The 19,939-nt window shown below is 42.6% G+C and overlaps 2 protein-coding genes across 3 annotated transcripts in view; both read right to left on the bottom strand.

Annotated features, from left to right (window-relative positions):
* Window positions 1–10,598, bottom strand: part of rbl2 (retinoblastoma-like 2 (p130)) — a 36,121-nt gene extending 25,523 nt beyond the window's left edge. For both annotated transcript variants that reach the window (XM_079501885.1, XM_079501886.1), the window contains exons 1-5: window positions 10,273–10,598; window positions 9,669–9,799; window positions 8,581–8,781; window positions 7,433–7,497; window positions 5,834–5,962 (exon numbers count right to left, since the gene is read on the bottom strand). In XM_079501885.1, the coding sequence (XP_079358011.1) occupies window positions 5,834–5,962; window positions 7,433–7,497; window positions 8,581–8,781; window positions 9,669–9,799; window positions 10,273–10,413 (667 nt within the window). In that variant the 5' untranslated portion in view covers window positions 10,414–10,598. The remainder of the gene's footprint in view (window positions 1–5,833; window positions 5,963–7,432; window positions 7,498–8,580; window positions 8,782–9,668; window positions 9,800–10,272) is intronic.
* Window positions 10,599–13,807: 3,209 nt separating this feature from the next.
* Window positions 13,808–19,939, bottom strand: part of rpgrip1l (RPGRIP1 like) — a 33,140-nt gene continuing 27,008 nt past the window's right edge. The window contains exons 24-27 of the mRNA XM_079501884.1: window positions 18,811–18,997; window positions 17,178–17,262; window positions 16,195–16,331; window positions 13,808–14,518 (exon numbers count right to left, since the gene is read on the bottom strand). Coding sequence (XP_079358010.1) covers window positions 14,370–14,518; window positions 16,195–16,331; window positions 17,178–17,262; window positions 18,811–18,997 — 558 coding nt within the window. The 3' untranslated portion in view covers window positions 13,808–14,369. The remainder of the gene's footprint in view (window positions 14,519–16,194; window positions 16,332–17,177; window positions 17,263–18,810; window positions 18,998–19,939) is intronic.

Here is a 19,939-nt window from a genome sequence, read left to right as displayed (position 1 = left end):
TGACAGACAGGGAGATAGTGGCTTTATTTTGAAACAGGTTATTCCTATGATTTTTCAAAGTTAAGCTCTATTTGGTTAGGTCAGTTCAGTTAAATTAGGCTCAGTTTTAATCTTAAAATGTATTTACTACAATCTTCTCTCCAAGGGTCTAAGACTGTCCCTAAATACCAGGGTCCAGTTAACCCATTTAGACCTGACGTCGAAATATAAAAAATGTCTTCTAAATCATGACAATTTTCTGAAAAACCTTGTGTTTCTATATCAGAGGTTCTCAATATTTCATGTCAAGGACCCCAAAAATTATGTAATTTTCCGCCGACCCTCCATCTGAAATTATGTTGTTCCAGGGACTCCCCCAGAAGCAAAGATTAGCGTTAAAAACGTTCGCTCAGAAAGAATATATATTCAAAGATTTGTGCCACATTTTCATGATTTTTCAAAAATAGCAGACCTACAAGCTCGTAGCGCGCCACTCGGTGGCGCGCTATGAGCTTGTAGATCTGCTATTTTTCAATAGCTAAATTATAACAAAAAGGGTTCCTGCCCAAAATGGGTTAAAATCCAAAGAAAGAAATGGTCTGTTACTGCACTGCAGTTAAATGTAGTCAAATGTTACTATGAAACATTATAGCGTACATTGTTTTGTTGTACATTTTTAGTTTATCGATGGAGGTGGATGGAGGGGAAACACTATAAACATAATTTATCTCCATCTCTGGCTCTCTGTATGTATACCGTTGCAGTCGGGTAGAAATCTTGCAACTACTGTACAAGATCACAACGCATCGCGTCATGTTGTGAGCTTGTACGTCTGCTTTTGTTTTTCACTACTTACGTAAGACACTCTTGTATTACGGTCACGGTCGCAGAGACAAGGAGATAAACAGCTACACAGCTGTTTAAACTTTGAATCTCTGCACACACACACACAGGTAGAGGAACACACTCTGTTCTTTTTGCACTTATTCTATTCTAACCACTTAAAAACTATCTCTCTCATTCTCACTCCTTTTCTTACCACTCTGCCTTTCTGTGTTTTTGTTATAGCTTGTTTCTGTTTGTCTGCATTGTTTTTTACCCTCTCTGCTAATATTCTGTCATCTTGTATTTTCTCTGTTTTGTCTTTCTATACTCTGTGGGTACTTTAAGTCCTTGTGGGAGTGACTCTTTTGATCTGAATTTTGAATCAGCCATCAGACAGAATCAAACAGACCACTCACTGAGTGATCTACTTGAGTCCCTCTGCTGGCCAGATCAAGGCTTTAATTAAAGGCCTCAGGCAGTATATATCTGCTCTCAAATCACTCAGTCACTCACTCACGGTCGCAGAGACAAGGAGATAAACAGCTACACAGCTGTTTAAACTTTGAATCTCTGCACACACACACACAGGTAGAGGAACACACTCTGTTCTTTTTGCACTTATTCTATTCTAACCCCTATAAACTATCCATTAAAGCTACCCCTCTACTCTTCAACCATCTCTGCGGTTGGTTCTTTTACTTCCTCCCTTTCTTCCATACATACTGCCCTAGTACGCGCGTGAATGAACCTTGATCCGTAGCTCATTCCGGCTAACCAACGACCACTTTAGCCTGGTGCCCAAGCCAAAGACCCGGACATCCAGACACATCTAACGAAGGAGGCAGCCTCCCAGGGTTTTGTATCAATCTTCTTCTTCTTCTTCTTCTTACTATTATTATTATTATTTTTTACTATTATTACGCTCTTATTTCTTTTTTATTTAACTGTGTACTATGTGTTTTCCCACCATCCCTATCCTGCCCTTTTCATGTCGCCCTAGACACTACTTCCCCCGCCACAGAAATCCCTCAAATCTCATATACCCAGCTCGTTCACCCAGTCACCACATTGTGGTGGAGGGAGGCCTTTGGAACTGCCACGCAGCTACCAAAGAGGAAATGCCTGAATTTATCTCAGCCCACGCCACCCTCAAGTCTCTACATTTCCTTGCTCTAACCGAAACCTGGATTACCCCTGATAACACAGCTACCCCCGCCGCCCTCTCTGTTTCACACAAATTCACACACACCCCTCGCTCAACAGGTAGGGGGGGTGGTACAGGGATACTCATGTCCCCGAAATGGAATTTCCGTGTCTTAAATCTCTCTCACCTTTCTCTCACCACATGTGAATTTCATGCTATCTCAATATCACAACCAGTCCCCCTCACCCTCATTGTGCTCTATCGCCCCCCAGGAACCCTTGGGAACTTCCTGGAAGAACTAGACTCTCTGATCAGCTCGTTTCCGGAGGATGGCACCCCCCTGATTCTACTGGGTGACTTTAACCTACCTACGGCAGAGAAGTATCTTCCCGTTACGTCCCTCCTATCCTCGTTTGACCTCTCCCTTTCTCCCTCCCCTCCCACTCACAAGGCTGGTAATGTTTTGGACCTCGTGTTCTGCAGAGCCTGCTCCCCCTCCACACTCTCTGTTACTCCCTTAATTAGGTCTGACCACCACTTCATAACCTTCTCCCTCTCTCTCTCTACTCTCCCACCTAAACCTACTCACCCTCCGACCGTCACCACCCGACGCAATCTCAAGTCCCTAAACCCCTCCTCCCTCTCATCCTCTATTCTCTCCTCTCTACCCTCCCTAGAGTCCTTCCTCTCTCTCTCACCCGACCCCGCAACCACATCCTTCCTCTCCTCTATCTCATCTGCATTTGACCAACACTGCCCTCTCTCGACCAGGCCAGCTCGCTCATCCCCACCGGCCCCCTGGTTATCTGAAACCCTCAGATCTGAACGAACACCTCTCAGGGCAGCTGAAAGGAAGTGGCACAAGACAAAGCTACCAGATGATCTCTCCCACTTTCATTCACTCCTCTCTGCCTTCTCCCTCTCACTAACCACCGCTAAAACCTCCTTCTACCACACCAAAATCCAATCCTGCACTTCTAACCCAAGGAAACTCTTCTCCACTTTCTCCTCCCTCCTTAAACCCCCTCCCCCCACTCAACCCTCATCCCTCACCGCGGAGGCCTTTGCCAACTACTTCGAAAAGAAGGTTGATGATATCAGTAGCTCCTTTACCCCCCTCCCCCATAAAGAAGCACTCGACTCAACCAATGCTAACCATAACATACCATGCATGTCCTCCTTCTCTCCTCTATCCCCAGATGAGGTCCTGAAACTAGTCACATCCACTAGACCTACCACCTGTCCTCTTGACCCCGCCCCGTCTCCAATCTTCCAGACCATCGCACCTGACTTGCTCCCCTTCATCACTTCCATTATCAACACCTCAGTAACCTCAGGCTGCGTCCCATCTGCCTTCAAGTCAGCCAGGGTATCACCACTCCTCAAAAAACCAACTCTTGACCCCTCAGATGTCAAGAACTACAGACCGGTATCACTCCTTTCCTTTCTTTCCAAAACCCTTGAACGTGTTGTCTCTAACCAGCTTTCTCTCCATCTCTCAGAGAACAACCTGCTGGATCCCAACCAGTCAGGATTCAAGAAGGCACACTCCACGGAAACTGCACTCCTCGCAGTCACAGAAGCACTACATGCTGCCCAGGCTGCTTCCCACTCTGCAGTCCTGATTCTCCTAGACCTATCGGCGGCATTTGACACAGTGAACCACCAGCTGCTCCTAGGCACCCTAGCTGATCTAGGCATAGGCGGGACGGCGCTGAAGTGGTTCTCCTCCTACCTCTCTGACCGGACTTACCAGGTTTCTTGGAAAGGTTTGCTATCACCCCCCCGCACCCTCCAAACTGGGGTCCCACAGGGATCTGTACTTGGTCCCCTCCTCTTCTCACTGTACACTAAATCCCTTGGCACCATCATCTCTGCTCACAATATATCCTATCACTGCTATGCCGATGACACACAACTGTTTCTATCCTTCCCCCCCTCTGCCACCCAGGTAGAAGAGCGCATCACTGCATGCCTGGCTGACATCTCACAGTGGATGTCTTCCAACCACCTCAAGCTGAACCCAGACAAGACTGAGCTTCTGTTCTTCCCAGCTAAGTCCTGCCCTATGCGGGAGCTAACTATCTCCGTAGACAACGCCCTGGTAAAGTCTGTCCCGACAGCCAGGAACCTTGGTGTTGTCCTGGACAGTCAGCTCTCGTTCAAAACACACATCACAGCTGTCACTAGATCCTGTAGGTTTACACTCTACAACATACGACGAATTAGACCGTTCCTCACCCAGGAGTCAGCCCAGCTCCTAATCCAGACAACAGTCTTGTCAAAACTTGACTATTGCAACTCCCTCCTTACTGGCCTACCGGCATGTGCACTTAAGCCCCTCCAACTGATCCAAAATGCCGCAGCACGCTTGGTCTTCAACCAGCCAAAATTCTCACACGTCTCCCCCCTTCTCCGCTCGCTCCATTGGCTCCCGGTCGCTGCCCGCACAGAATACAAAACTCTGATGCTGGCATTCAAAGCAACCAAAGGCATGGCCCCCCCATATCTCACAAGTATGATCGTACCCTACAAACCCTCCCGCTCACTCAGATCAGCCAACGCAGGGAAGCTGGAGGTACCTTCACTAAAAACGCCGGGACAACGCTCCACACGTCCCAAACTCTTCTCCCTTCTGGCTCCAAAACTATGGAATGCACTTCCCATTGCAGTCAGAACTGCAGCCTCACTCCCAATCTTCCGCCGTAGTCTGAAAACCCACCTCTTCAGACTCCACCATGGCCCGTAGCACTTGCCCTAGCCTAGCCCCTTAGATAGCACATTATGTAGACTTAGATAGTATTTTAAACAGACTTATAGCTTGTTATGTAGACAGCTCTAGAATTGCACTTTATGTAGTCATAGCACTTTATAGTACACATGTATAATATATTATATAGTATAGTATGTATAGTTTACATAGATACTCCACTGTTACGTTCTTAGTTTACGCATGATTCATGATAACTACTTTTTATACATGTGATGTATGCCATGCTTTTTGTTTTTGCTAAATGTAAGTCGCTCTGGATTAAGAGCGTCTGCTAAATGCCTAAATTGTAAATTGTAAATTGTATTATGAAGTAGGGCATTCATTTACCCCAAAATGTTAAAAGTTGAAATATGGCGATACGGTGTCTGCCTACGATATGCTTTGGCAGGGGCGGGGGTCTTAACCACGGCACAGAACTTGACTTTTTTAGATGGGCAGTACAATAGGCATGTAATGTAATGTTTACACAGAGAGGATGTGGCATGCATGGGGTTCTTGAATCCTGTGGTGTAGTCGGGAAGTGAGTGCCATCGTGGAAATAAAGTTTAGTTCTTGCTTGGGAGTCATTTGTTTCACAAAGGTTTAGCGTATTCTGGACGGGAACCCCTTTTGGTGTTTTAACTAAGCATTTTGTTATACTTTAGCTATTGAAAAATAGCAGATCTACAAGCTCATAGCGCGCCACCGAGTGGCGCGCTACGAGCTTGTAGGTCTGCTATTTTTGAAAAATCGTGAAAATGCGGCACAAATCTTTGAATATATATTCTTTCAGAGGGAACGTTTTTTTTTTAATCAGGCCTAAAATGGGTTAAGAACACAGAAAATAAGTTGTACATGAACAGAAACTCATGAATGCATGTACTATATGCACATGGGGTAGTAATAACTAACCTGACTCCGCCAGATGGGGCAGCAGAGAGTACACTGGGTTCCCCCCCTCCTGCTCCCATCTGGGAACTCTCAGGCAGACTTGATGCCCGGCCACAAAACGGCCTGGCCAATCAGCAGCAGCTAGAGGCGGGATAGCTGTTTAGTGTACTCTCTGCTGCCCCATCTGGCGGAGTCAGGTTAAGTAATAACATGTTCTACAAGGATTCTGTGGGACTAAGAACCTTTGAAATGAGGGTTGAGCAGGTCCTTCCTGGCGTTGCACAGCAGCGCGTTGGTGAAGACCAGGTCCAACGCACACAGCAGCAGGTGGTAGGAGTTCACCAGGTCATCGCTAATCATAGGGAAGTTACCTGCGTGTGTGTGTGTGTGTGTGTGTGTGTGTGTGTGTGTGAGAGAGAGAGAGAGTGAGAGTGAATAATTGGAGAAAATAAAGGAGGGAGAAGTGTAGTAAAAAAACAGAAAAGCAGGGAAGAGCAAATAGGAGAAAACGGAAATAAAGACATTTATATTTGTCTTCTAGATTCAAGAATTATAAAAACTTATATATAACAAATACTCATGTCATAAATACCATACTAATCCCAAACAAACAGCCAGGTCCTTAGCTTACTATCTAATGACAATGTGTCGCCAAGATAACGTGTACACTGGCAATGTGTGTGCATGTAATTAAGATTTGTTTGTTTTGCTGAGGCCAAGTTACAAAAGGAATGACTTCTGGTGACATGTTTGCAGGCAGACTGAAACAAATGATGTCCAGCTGATGCAAGTCTGTGCTTGCCCTCTCATTAGTCCACCGGCCTCCCTCTCTCTCTCTCTCTCTCTCTCTCTCTCTCTCTTTCTCTACCCTCCCATTTCTTCATTCCATTCATCCATGCTGATCCTAAAATCTCTTTTGGCCCCTTGCGGTTTGCTAAGCAAACTGGACCAAAGCCAGTTTGACTTCACTCACACATGCTCTCCATAACCACAATTGTGCCCTTAACAACAACCTCCTTGTGTCAAGGTATAAAGTTAGATTTGCATCACTTTATTCTTTCTGATGAATAAAGGTGGCCTTACACTAGCCGATTGAAATCTGATAGCACCACACACTACAGGATAATCGGAGCAGGGGCAGAGCAAATATCAAACATTCTTGATGTTGATCGGGCCGATCCCCGATCGCGCTTTGAGCGGTCGGGCACCCCCCGAGCGTCAAAAATGCCCGATTATCGGCTAGTGTAAGGCCACCTTAAGGCAGGGTTCAATTTGCTCTGGATGGGGGATAATCCATGGCTGTGCTTTTGATATCCCCACTCTGGGCATTTCCTTTGTTTTTTAATCAGTGGTGGAGTTATGTTTTATTGATACTTCTGGTCAGACTGAATTAAATGCATGCATTTGGAAATGTGGACTGTGTGTTTGATATTTAATGTTTGATAATATCACAATATCAAAAGGTTTCAAAATAGCAGATCTACAAGCTCACGACGCATCATTATCTTTTGCTAATTATTGTACAAAGTCAAAGAACTATAATAGAGAAACATAATCGATTTGCAATTACCATATTTAACCCATTTTGGGCGGGAACCCCTTTTGGTGTTTTAAACATGTTATAATTTAGCTATTGAAAAATAGCAGATCTAAAAGCTCATAGCGCGCCACCGAGTGGCGCGCTACGAGCTTGTAGGTCTGCTATTTTTGAAAAATCAGTTAAAATGTGCCTCAAATCTTTCAGAAAATTGTCAGGATTTAGAAGACATTTTTTTAAATTTCGACGTCAGGCCTGAATGGGTTAAACACTTCTTGTACATTATTAAAGGACAACGGGTTACCTTTAGCATGGACAAACAGAATCCAACAGAAGTTAAAGACCTCAGTCACTGTGCATGGATGCCGTCTGCAAAACAAAACATCACAACAAACTCGTCAACATGTGATAAGTTGGCCTGGGCCATGGCTCAGTGGTCCAGGCACCTTGGCTGGTAATCCAGTCTGGCAGTGTGCCGCGGGTTCGACTCCCGATCCCGACAGCCTTTACTGCATGTCTTCCCCCCATCTCTCTCCCCATTTCCTGTCAGCCTACTGTCTGTCCCTCCATAAAAAATATAAAATAAAGGCGAAAACCACAAAAAAAACATTTAAAAAAAAAAACATGTGATAAGTTCCAAAATCACATGTTATGAGGATATGTCTCAATGTAATAATGTGTGCATTCTTACATTGCTACAGATTCAATAGAATGCAATTTATGTTTTATGGCAGCCATATACGTTTATTGCATAAACGTATAGCATGCGATAAGATAAGGTGTGTGGCAAACTGAGGACAACTGTAAATGTTTTGAAAAAAAGGACAACTTTAGTTTTTTTCAACCAAGGTTCATGTTTTAGGTTGTTATTAGAGAAAGTAAAAGATGAGTGTTATTTTTTTTTCATTTGCTGCTTTCTTTTGTTTTAGGGATTTTAGCTGTTTTTGACAGGGGGGCGGGGGCATTCGAGCATGGGGCTAAATATGTATTTTTTTTACAAAATATTATGGTGATTTATAATTTTATTATTTACTATAGTCCTAATAAACCCCAGGAAATTACATCTGGCCACAAAAAAAAAATCACAGGATCTACTGAATGTGAAGGTAGCCTACTGGGGGGAAGCCACACTGTGTGTCATAGGCTCAATATGTCAGTTTGACACATTCAGTAGATCTCGTGATGTTTTGTGGCCAGATGAAATTTCCTGGGGTTTATTAGGACTATAGTAAATAATTACAAAAGAAATCGCTATAAAATGTTGTAAAAAAAATACATATTTAGCCCCATGCTCGAATGCCCCCCCTGTCAAAAACCGCTAAAATCCCTAAAACGAAAGAAAGCAGCAAATGGAAAAAAAAATAACACTCATCTTTTAGTTTCTCTAATAACAACCTAAAACATGAACCTTGGTTGAAAAAAACTAAAGTTGTCCTTTAAGTTAAAACGTACCTTTGTTTGCGGCTCCTATGAAGTCGTGGAGGGTCATCCGAGGGGGCCTTGAAGATGACTTTAAATATGGGCACGTACTTCTTGAAAATGACCGCAGTCACCGTGAAGTTTCTCTCCAGATTCTCTGTGCTTTGTCTAAACTCTTGTGGCAGGTTGGCCATGTCCTGCCACTTCTTCATCTTGTTGAAGAATTCAATCAGGCTGGGGTGGGAGAAAGGCGTAAAAAGAATAGATGATTTATTTTTATTACACAGGAGAGTTCTTAGTATTACATTTTTTGCACAGTCAGTGAGAGTTAAACTAACCGATCAGCATATCAAAAGGTATGTATCACTATTGAATTAAATTAGCCTAACGCTACAACCACCTAAAAGCTCTCTCTCTTTGTACAATAATTTGCAAAAATACTGATGCGTTGTGAGCTTGTACTGTAGATCTGTTATTTTGAAAACTTTAAGTTAAAAACCAAACAATAGGCTAATTCACCAACAAGACAATGGTACCACAGAATGTAAATTTACCCAGATTTAAGTAACACTTTGAGAGTGTACTAATGTAACCAAATTAACCCATTTAGACCTGAGGTCGATTCCACAAAATGTCTTCTAATATCCTGATAGTTTTCTGAAAAACCTCATGTTTCTATGTCAGTCTTTCTCAAACATTTTCATGTCAAGGACCCCCGAACAAATATAGGCTATGTATTTGGCCGCCGACCCTCATCTGAAAATATGTTGCACCACATTTTCAAGATTTTTCAATAAATAGCAGATCTACAAGCTCGTAGTGCAGCACTCGGTGCCGCGCTATGAGCGTGTAGATCTGCTATTTTTCAATAGCAATAATAACACATTTGCATTCAGGGTTTTATTGTTTATGATAGATATATCTACGGACCAAAATAGTCAGGGAACGCCTCAGGATCCCCCAGAATGAAGTTACTAATGTTTGCGCCGGAAAGGGAAGACTGGAGCTCTCTGGTGGAGACCCCCACGACCCGACTAGTGACTACGGATAAAGCGTTGAAGATGGATGGATGATAGATTTGAGGGTGACTGTGCAGGTGTATTATTGTGGATGGGTCTTACCTCTGTTCTGAGCAGCGCAGGATCTTGGTCAGAGAGACGTAGTTCCCCTCCGACGTGCCCTTGCCAACGGTTGGCACCGAAGATCTGCATGCCACATAGAGGGCACAGGCCAGCCAATGCAGCTCACTCCCCTGTGTGTGTGTGTGTGTGTGTGTGTGTGTGTGTGTGTGTGTGTGAGTGAGAGAGAGAGAGAACAGAAACAGGGTGAAGAGAGGGGAGATACTTTATACTAAGCAAAGTGGGGGACATATCATCTGACATTTTGGGCACAGGAGGTCAAATGGGGTCAGTGAGTGTCCGACTGTCCGTCACTGTGCGCACCAGCCACCATGTTGGAAATCCTACCCTCTAGTGGTCTTTCTTTGTTCACCCATATTTATTATAATACAGTATTTACAAGACAATAAACTGTACTGTCAGTATCTATTCGTATTGGAGTACCAATAACAGGTCTGTAGATCGACTCCACTGATTCACTTAATGACTTAATTGCACTCCAATATACTCGAGTGATGCAACGAGCAGGAAATAAAAGCCGGTGGTTGCACCGTACCGTACGCGGCGTATAGGAATGAACATTTATTAAGCTATTAAAATGATTTACCTCTAACGTGAAATTTCTACTTATGTTTTCATAGGTCTTCCATGCTTCGTTGCTGGCCTCCTCGTCCATGTTTAAAGCTCGACACAGATCTTCAAATGCAATCCTTGCTTTCTGCAAAAAGTCGTCCTCTTCGCTGCTCATGTTGAATTCTTCTCGAACAACAACAAGGAACAGAAATGGCAGCAGCGGAACGTATTGGAAAATAAAATACAATAAAATAAAATAACAATTACAAAACAGAGGCCTGGTTACAAAGATATTCACGTATTAAACAACAACAGTGTTGTTGTCGTTGTACAAAATACAGTCGTGTGTAGTAGTGGCCATTTAAATGTCCTTTGAGTGACAGCTACTATTATTGCGCAGACGTTGCGTAGCGCAGTTGCGCTCAGGGCGCTCCTGGCGCTTTGTCGGCGAGCGAGTGACGTCATTTCTGAGCGCATCTTCGTTTCGTGAATGGGAGAGGATGAGCTTAACGCCAGACCACGCCCACTAAATGTGCGTTGCAAAACATGAATGGGTGGGCCGTGCGGTCTTAGACCCCATAGCCCGGAGGGCCGGTTAGTAGCGCTGTGATTGGCTACTTTGGTTGGTTGTCCCAGCAACCGCTGGCTTTAGGCAGACTGTTTTTTTCAGGTCATCTTGTCCATTGTCCGGCTATAATAAACGAAATTGGACAATGATGTCCCCTCGAAATGTTCAATTTATTCGATCATCGATATCGATGTTAAATCAATTTATTTACCATTTTACCAACTGTTGCTACTGACAACAAATGAACCAGTCATAGTGCAATCCCTTCAGGCAATGGGAACTTGGGAAGGAAATTACTTCCGGTTGTTTACGTTTTTCACTTGTTTCTAAAAAAACTGGATGTGTCATGTTGTTGTGTGCGTTATATTGAGTAGGTTGATAAACTGATATATCCACTCATTAGTCACGATACAAATAATGCCCGATTTATAAAGTAGTTTTGACCATAAAATCATCAATGGATTTTCCTTACAATACATGATTTCCTGTTTTTTATATAGAAGTGTACGTCTCTAAAAGTTCTGATTAATTGAAAATGGTGGACCCTGTTGTAAACAAACAAGTGTAATGCTTTATCAGTGTGTCGTCCACAGTATCAGTCTTCGTATTGAGTTGTGCTTTCATGTGAAATGTACCCATTCTGCAAACTGTTAATAAATACTTCAATCTATGATGAATTCCTGTTCTGTTCTTTGACTATATAGAAGTGTCTATTTGCGTCTGGAGTACTCTGGACCCTCTTGTAAACAAGTATAATGCTTAATTGGGTCGTCCACTCACAGTTAACAGTCTTTGTATTGAGTTTGTGCTTGAAATGTACTGTAATTCTGCAAACTGTTAATAAATATTTCAATCAAAAATCAAATCAGGACAAAGGATGGTGCTTGAATTCATCAAACTTAGCAGAGAAATGCCATGCACAATACTAGCATACTGCAAAAATACCCCCTCACATTATTTATTACCAGTTCACTGTGCTAAGATTAACCTAGATTATTTTATTTGCGTTCAAGGCCTATTGTAAACTAATCTGTTTATTGCTAAATGAAAATACAAAATAATATCAACTTCCAAGTTGAAACAAAAATGTGTAACAGTTTCTACTCAAAACTTTAACTTAAGTTTTTAATTGCAGCACATACACACATACACAGTAGTAAAAAAAAATATTCAAATTACAATGCACACAAGTACATTTAGACTTTCACAAGCTGCAATCATCGAATGCCATTTGAGAACCATCTATTATGTACAGTTACTAGGCTACAGACGCACAACTGTAATCCTAACATCTGCAGTATCATGCAGTGAATCTGACAAAATACTATGAGTAAAAAATATAACTATTTCACATCTGAGGATATACAGTATTCAACAGTTCAAGTGTATGTCTTACAAAAACAACAGAAGGCCAAAGTTATTCTGTGTTTCGTAAACTGCATTAAAGAAATATCCATTGTTTTTAAAGTTGTTTTCGATATAGGCCTACAGGTAGGCTATAGTCTCCAACGGGTGCCCTATGGGGTGCCCCCTCCTTTTTACTCTCCACACCAAATCTCTTCAGCGAAAATAGTCAATCTGCAAGCTTGATGTTCGCCTATTCTATAGGTGCTGCCACACGGTCGAAAGAGCTGCGCACGTTCTCGGCTGCGCGCAGCTTAAAGCTTGAGTTTTTAGACAGCTGGTGGATGGAAATTAAGCTCCACCTCCGCCGAAGACTTGCGCGACGGCCAGATTCCCGGAAACGCTCTCCTCCGCTCAAGTCTTCCGCGGAGGTGGAGCTTCTTTTCCATCCACCAGCTGTCTAAAAACTCAGAATTTAAGCTGCGCGCAGCTTAAGAAGTGCGCAGCTTAAAACCGTTTTGCGCTAAGGTGTGGAGACGGTGTATGAAAGGCCCAGGTAACAGACACGTGGTTAAATCCTTAAAGGATTTGTTGATTTTTAACTTGAATCCTATCGTTCCATTTTGAGGGGCATGGCCATCCTAACACTATAACACCCCCCCCCCCCCCCTCTCTCTCTATGTAAAACAGTGTGTTTTACAGTATGTGATATGTCAGATTTTCATGAGATATCCCAACACACCTGATGAAGGCCAGTCATGGCGAAACGTCACTATATGTCGGTGTTTAAATAAATAAAACACTGTGGAGCAGAGCTGTTGTGCGGACTTCCCTTTCATTTACACTGTATCTATGTACTGTATCTTTGTCCAGCACCGGCGAGGGACTAGCCTCGGTCCCAGGCTCACTTAACTGCGAAAAAGAAGAGCCTGGTCACAACCTAGGACAAATAAGCTATCTAAGGCAGGACTTCCGCCGTGTAACCCCCCCCCCCCCGGAAGTTAACGTTTTTTGACCAATTGCCGCGTTGTGTTCCCGAAAATGTATTCCCGCTGAAATGATCATTGGGTGGGGACTAGTAAACACAGCCGCACCGCGTGACGTAGTTATCTTACACGCAACACTTCCGCCACTTCCGCTGATAGTCTTTTCAGCGTAGGTCCTGCCCAGGGTGGCGAGGGACTGGGTGTGCGCAACCCTCTTGTTTTTGAGTGGTGCAACCACTCCAAGGAACAGCAATGTCCGTGTTCAACCGTGTTTGTGTGTGACAACCGTGTTTGTGTGACTATGAGCAACAGTACCAATGAGTACCAAAAGTGGCGCTGTTGTGCCAGAAACAGAGAGAGAGAGATAGTGCTGCACTGTTGCCTGCTAATGAGAGAGAGAGAGGGGGATTTGCACCACTCAGTTCACACAGGTGTGATTTTTTTAACCCATTCAGGCCTGACCTCAACATTTAAAAAAAAATCTTCTAAATCCTCCAGTTTTCTGAAATAAATATTTTTACGATTTTTCAAAAATAGCAGACCTACAAGCTCGTAGCGCGCCACTCGGTGGCGCGCTATGAGCTTGTAGATCTGCTATTTTTCAATAGCTAAATTATAACATAATGTTTAAAACACCAAAAGGGGTTAAACATCCGAAAACATAACAATAGGATTCAGGAGGACAGTTACAAATCATTCAAGTAGTTGCCCTGTAAATAATTAGCGATTAAGTTATTGAACAGTTGTGGGAAGAAAAACAATGTATTGTACCGATGTATTCAACACTGTGGCCCCTTTTCCACCGGTTGGTTCCCAATGGGAACCTGTTCAGTTCTTAGTCCATGAGCCAGAGCTCCAAAATTGGAACGTTAATTATGAATTGAGTGGGCAAAACCATACCTATATTAGATTGTTATCACAATGAAACTTCCCCAATTGAGTACTTACACAAAGACAATGATTTATTGTATTAGAAATTTTACATTTTTAAATATGCAAATTAGGCATTAGCCTATGTAGGAAAATATGCAAAATAATCGAAAATATGAAAAAGCTACTACTGTGGAAGGGTTATCATGTATTTATTTACTTGTATTGATCCTATAAACAATTTAATATAGGTCTAGTTATTCAGAGCTTTTTTTTGGAGCTCTGGCTCATGGACTAAGAACCAAAAAGAACAGGTTCCCATTGGGAACCAACCGGTGGAAAGGCGGTCTGTGAGTGTTAATTTCAGAACTCATTTGAAGTCAGTGTCTGCAGAGAGGAGACAGGTGTGTAGTCATGGTCCGGGTCTTCCATGATGGATTGCAGAGCCTCCAGTCCCTCTACAGACACCATTAGACTTCCTACCACCGAGCTGCTGTCCTCTGCATCCACCACTAGAGGGAACACAGGAACACATTTTATTACATCGGCTCACCCTAAAGCCTAAAACATGCCAAGTATTACATGGTACTCGTTTTGTAATTGTGTGCATGCCTGTAATGCTTTTTGCTTTGTTGAAGCTCTCAACAAAGCAAAAAGTGTGACGTACGCTGTACAGTTGATATACAACCTGGAAAAGTGTACTGGAAAATACCATACTTGAATACTTGACATGTAGACAGCACGGAGGTACATTTAGGCTAAACAAAAAATATTCATGCATCAACAGAGCATAGAATATGCACATTAATACATGTCATGAACAAATACAAAAGGAGAAAAGGGAGTGTAGGTTCCGAGATCAGAAAGACATAAATATTATTGTAGGATCCAAATACTACAGTATGTGTGGACAGGGGAGAAGAATAGGAGAGGAACATCCAGATTGAGATAGTAGATAGTATACATCACTGCATAATATGCTGTGACACAAAACAGTTATTGATTTATTTCTATACTTTAGGCCATAGATGGGCAGGTGGCAGACGGGGGGCCACATGTGGCCCCCAGCACCCACCTTCACTTAATGCGTCCCGCAGTTAATATCCAAGTATTGATATAGTAATTATTTCAGCTGTTACAATTCCAAACATGCAAGCTGAATGACTAGTATTAGAATTGCAAGCGGAATGACTAGTATTAGAATTGTATTGTATTTTCTACGTCCATTGTATTTGTATTTAGTTCATAAAGTTAACACAACTATAATTAAAGGCATTTGAAATTAAAAATCTAAAAAAAAAAATAATCTAAAAATAGCAAAAAATTATTCAGGATTTCAGTTCAAACTAGAAAAAGTGCCCCTCGGGCACAGGTCTCCACCAGGTCAGGTTGTGGCCTCCTGGTGGCGCTATACTAGGCCAATGTGAAAAAGGTGCCATTCTTACACCATTGATGGCAATTGGATGATTTGAGGCATTTTGTTCCAAAAATGTGTTTAGCAAAAATCCACCTGTTGGTGGCGCTATAACAGGCCAATGTGAAAAGGGTGGGATATATTCCTCAGCCTAGTAGGAAAGTCTGTGAAAGATTTCACGTAAATTGCACGCTGCGTTCACGATTTGAGGCTTTTTGTTTCAAAGGGTCAATCCTGCAAACTTTGAAAGCCAATGTTAGCCAATTAGGATGGAATATGAAATATCGGACAGATGCATCTTGAACACATGACTATAGAGATAGTGTGTAACGATTTGCAGGATTTTTGGACTCAAAAGTTGGCCTCCTGGTGGCGCTATAACAGGCCGTTCTGGAAATTGTGGGGCAGAGGTTCATCGTTGGCATCCAGGGAGTGTGTGTGCAAAATGTGGCATCAACCGGGTTAACGGTGCCGGAGATTAGCTGTTCACAGACGGACAGACACAGGGACGAACGGACGGAGTGCGAAACATACTCTCTTCCCATGCCTTCGGCCTGGTGGAGACAACAATAGCAAAAACAGCTGATCTACAAGCTCAAAACGCGTCGCAGTGCGACGCGTTTTGAGCTTGTAGATCGGCTGTTTTTGCTATATGCAATGTGGCCCTCTGGAGTGAGTGTGGAACTATTGTGGCCCTCTCCATCGTCAAAGTTGCCCCACCCCTGGTGTAGGCTATACATGTGTGTGTGTGTGTGTGTGTGTGTGTGCACCAACCGTTCAGCTTGGTCTCAATCAGGTCCCGCTGCTTCTCCAAGATGTCAGGGATTCTGAGATAGGCCACGCCCACATCCTCACACTCCCTTTCCTGTTCCTCCTCCTCTGGCGGCTCGCTCACCACGGTGAACCGGATGCTGTTCATTAAAACAACCCCAGGGCCAGAAGCTTGAGAAGGTGGTTGACTAGTGCTAACTCCATTCAACTGCCATTTAAGTGCCAATCCATACATTTTTAACCCATTTAGACCTCAAAATATTAAAAAAATCTCCAGTTTTCTGAAATAAATATTTTCACGATTTTTCAAAAATAGCAGACCTACAAGCTCATAGCGCGCCACTCGGTGGCGCGCTATGAGCTTGTGGATCTGATATTTTTCAATAGCTAAATTATAACATAATGTTTAAAACACCAAAAGGTTTCCCGCCCAAAATGGGTTAAATAACACTGGTATTTGTAGTCCAAAAGCAATAAGATGTCTTTCAAACATAATGGCATTCCTTTGTCTGAGCTGGAAAATGACATATTTTGTGAGGAAAAATTGGCTTCTATCTAGAACCCGACCGGCGATGCCAGATTAGCTTAGCCTGGCTAATAAGCCAGACCGAATCAGCCGTTGGCTTATTAGCCAGGCTAAGATTAGCTAGCCCACTGATTTTGAACACTTTCTGATCAATTTATTTATTATTAACCACTTTCAACTTGACATCCCTATTTTGGGCAAGTAAGAAAAACCTTTCAAATAGCAGCTCGCAATCCATGGCGATGCATGCAACGCATTGCGAGCTTGTAGAACGACCATTCTTTTCAAGTGTTCGAATAGAGCTTAAAAAAAGAAAAGTTAAATGATGGCCCGATATATCGGCTCTTCTTCCATCACTTACAAATACAGACAACAGGCTGTATAAAAGAACATCTTTCGGAGATGTTGCGATCAGTCAGAAGGCGTATACTTCTCTTGTCAGACCACTTTCTACCAGTACCTGTCCATTTGTGGGTTGCGTCCCTCGAGGACCGCCTTCAACAGCTCTCGTCTCGCCCTGTTCTTCTCCACGTCCACGTGAATCACTGTGAAGGAGAAACGACGTAACGGCACGGCACAGCCTGCTGGATCATTGACAGTCAGGACAGGACAAAGCAAGCACGCACGGCGCACGCATTACTAGACAAGACTAGACCAGGAAAATTAGCACAGCACTGGTGGTGTGTTTGCGAACGCAGTGAGCATTTACTATGAGACCCAGCAGATCATGTCTGTCTGTCTGTCTGTGTGTGTGTCTGTCACGCTGTAACACCACCCGCCCACCACCAGAGGGCGCAGCTGTATCAAACACAAAAACACACACACACATGCACGCACACACACACACACACGCACGCACGCACGCACAAAACTTAACTTAAAAAAAACTTAACTTAAAAAAACGTAACTTAAAAAAAAACTTAACTTAAAAAAAAAACTTAAAAAGGAAAAACTTAACTTAAAAAAAAACTTAAAAGGAAAAACTTTAAAAGGAAAAACTTAAAAAAAACGTAACTTAAAAAAAATCTTAAAAACACAAAAAAAGAGAACTTAAAAAAAAACCTTAAAAAATTACGTAATTTATTCCAATTGTTGTTTTTGCAATTTACGAGCTGCGTTTGCTTCCCGCGTTCGCGCGTCTTACTTGTTTAAGCCAACATACAGTATGTGCTAGGTGAATGGTGTTTCCCAAATATGTCAATATACTGATTGGTAAATTTAGAGTTGTGTAAAGAAGGGAAGCCATGGTTCCAAGAGGTTGGGAGTTATGTAAACATGCAGTACTGTAATATAATTTGCTATTTTACATAAAAAACACACTCTCCCTGTATTCATATTTTCTGTCATAGAGCTCCCTGTATTCATATTTTCGGTCATAGAACTTCAATAAGTCTTTCATTTTTCATCAGTAACTTTTAAGTACAGTATGATCCGTAACTGTCAGATAATAACACTCCCAAACGGACCATGAGGATTTCTGGTCATTATAGATAGACTCTCTTAACTCCACAACTATAGTGATGATTCACTATTAATGTCAACAGCAATATATAATATTAATTAAGCATTTAGACTAGCATTTAAGAGTTTCATAAATAGCATGATAAATTCAAATATTGTAGGTCCCAACGTTTTTCCTCTCTTCAAGATAGAACCCACGATCTCATCATATGCAATTGTTGTTGAAATATTCAACAATACAACCAAGAAATCTTGGTGTAGTCATGGACTCGGACCTGAGTTCCAACAGCAAGACAGCCACAGACATTTACAAAGTCAGCCTAGTATCACCTCAAATATCAAGGATGAAAGTACTTCATGTCTCAGTAGGATTTGGAAAAACGTGTCTATGCATGCATACTGTAATGGGGTCTTTACAAGCCTCCCTAAAAATTGACCAGACAGCTGCAGATAGAATGCTGCTCCTCGAGTCCAAAGCAATGCCAAGAAAGTGGATCATATCACGGTAGTTCTCAGATGTTTACACTGGCTCCCTGTCTGTCAATTCATTGATTTCAAAATACTACAGTTGTAGTCCAGGAGACAAAGGGCCTTTGTTTTTGGCTGAAGTGGGTAATGCGGTTGTATATTACCGTTGCTGTAGTGATAGTGGCTGCTTTTGCCCGGTTGGGGTTTCGGCAGGGACAGAGGGGTCTCCTCCGAGGGCAGGTCCAGGAGGGAGTACTCCACAAACAGACGTACCACGCTGGGGTCCCGGGCCGCCCGGGATTCTGGCCTCAGGCTCAGAGACGCTATCTCCACGCGCAGGCACTGCGCCGGCTGAGGAAGAGCATGGAAAGCAGCTCAGTCAAAAAACATTTTAAGTTATTTGTGTGTATGTGTGCGTGCGTGTGTGTTTTTTGTTTTTTGTAGTTATCTTTAATTTGTTTTGTTTTTTATGATTTGTACTTTATTCAATTTCTTTTGTATGTGAAACTGACATAGACATAGACAAAACACAACAAAATAAATGCATAACAAAACAAAACAAAACAATATAACAGAGATGCACAGAAATATCCCGCAGTCCACCCCAGCCCCAATTCCAGACATATTCCTTCAGTGTATTATTCTAAAGTTGCAGCCTGTTCAGAGCTCACTCAGAGCCAGAAACGAATCAGAGTCTTTTAAAGTTTTCCTTTTCATTTTTTTTTAAGTTAAGTTTTTTTTTAAGTTAAGTTTTTTTAAGTTAAGTTTTGTGTGTGTGTGTGTGTGTGTGTGTGTGTGTGTGTGTGATACAGCTGCGCCCTCTGGTGGCGGGCGGGTGGTGTTACAGCGTGACACACAGACACACACACACACAGACAGACATGTTCTGCTAGGTCTCATAGTTAGTGCTCACTGCGTTCGCAATCGAACACAGCTCACGAAGGGACACGTCCCAAGGCAAGCCCAAGTCCTTGAGTCCCAAAATAGTCATAATCAGTGGTGGACTAGTACATTTACTACTGTATACTGTACTTAACTCTTAACCCATTCTGACCTGAGATCAGATTCTAAAAATGTCTTCTACATCCTGAAAAAAAAATAGCTGAAAAAGCTATGTTTCTATGTCAGTGTTTCTTCGATTTTTCAAAAATAGCAGACCTACAAGCTCGTAGCGCGCCACTCGGTGGCGCGCTATGAGCTTGTAGATCTGCTATTTTTCAATAGCTAAAGCATAACATAATGCTAACACCAAAAGGGGTTCCCGTCCAAAATGGGTTAAACCCCAGGGGGGTA

Source organism: Electrona antarctica (assembly GCF_951216825.1).
Source record: "Electrona antarctica genome assembly, chromosome: 5".
Taxonomy (NCBI): domain Eukaryota; kingdom Metazoa; phylum Chordata; class Actinopteri; order Myctophiformes; family Myctophidae; genus Electrona; species Electrona antarctica.
The sequence above is the reverse complement of the archived record's forward strand: the minus strand, read 5'-3'. Positions and strand labels throughout refer to the sequence as shown.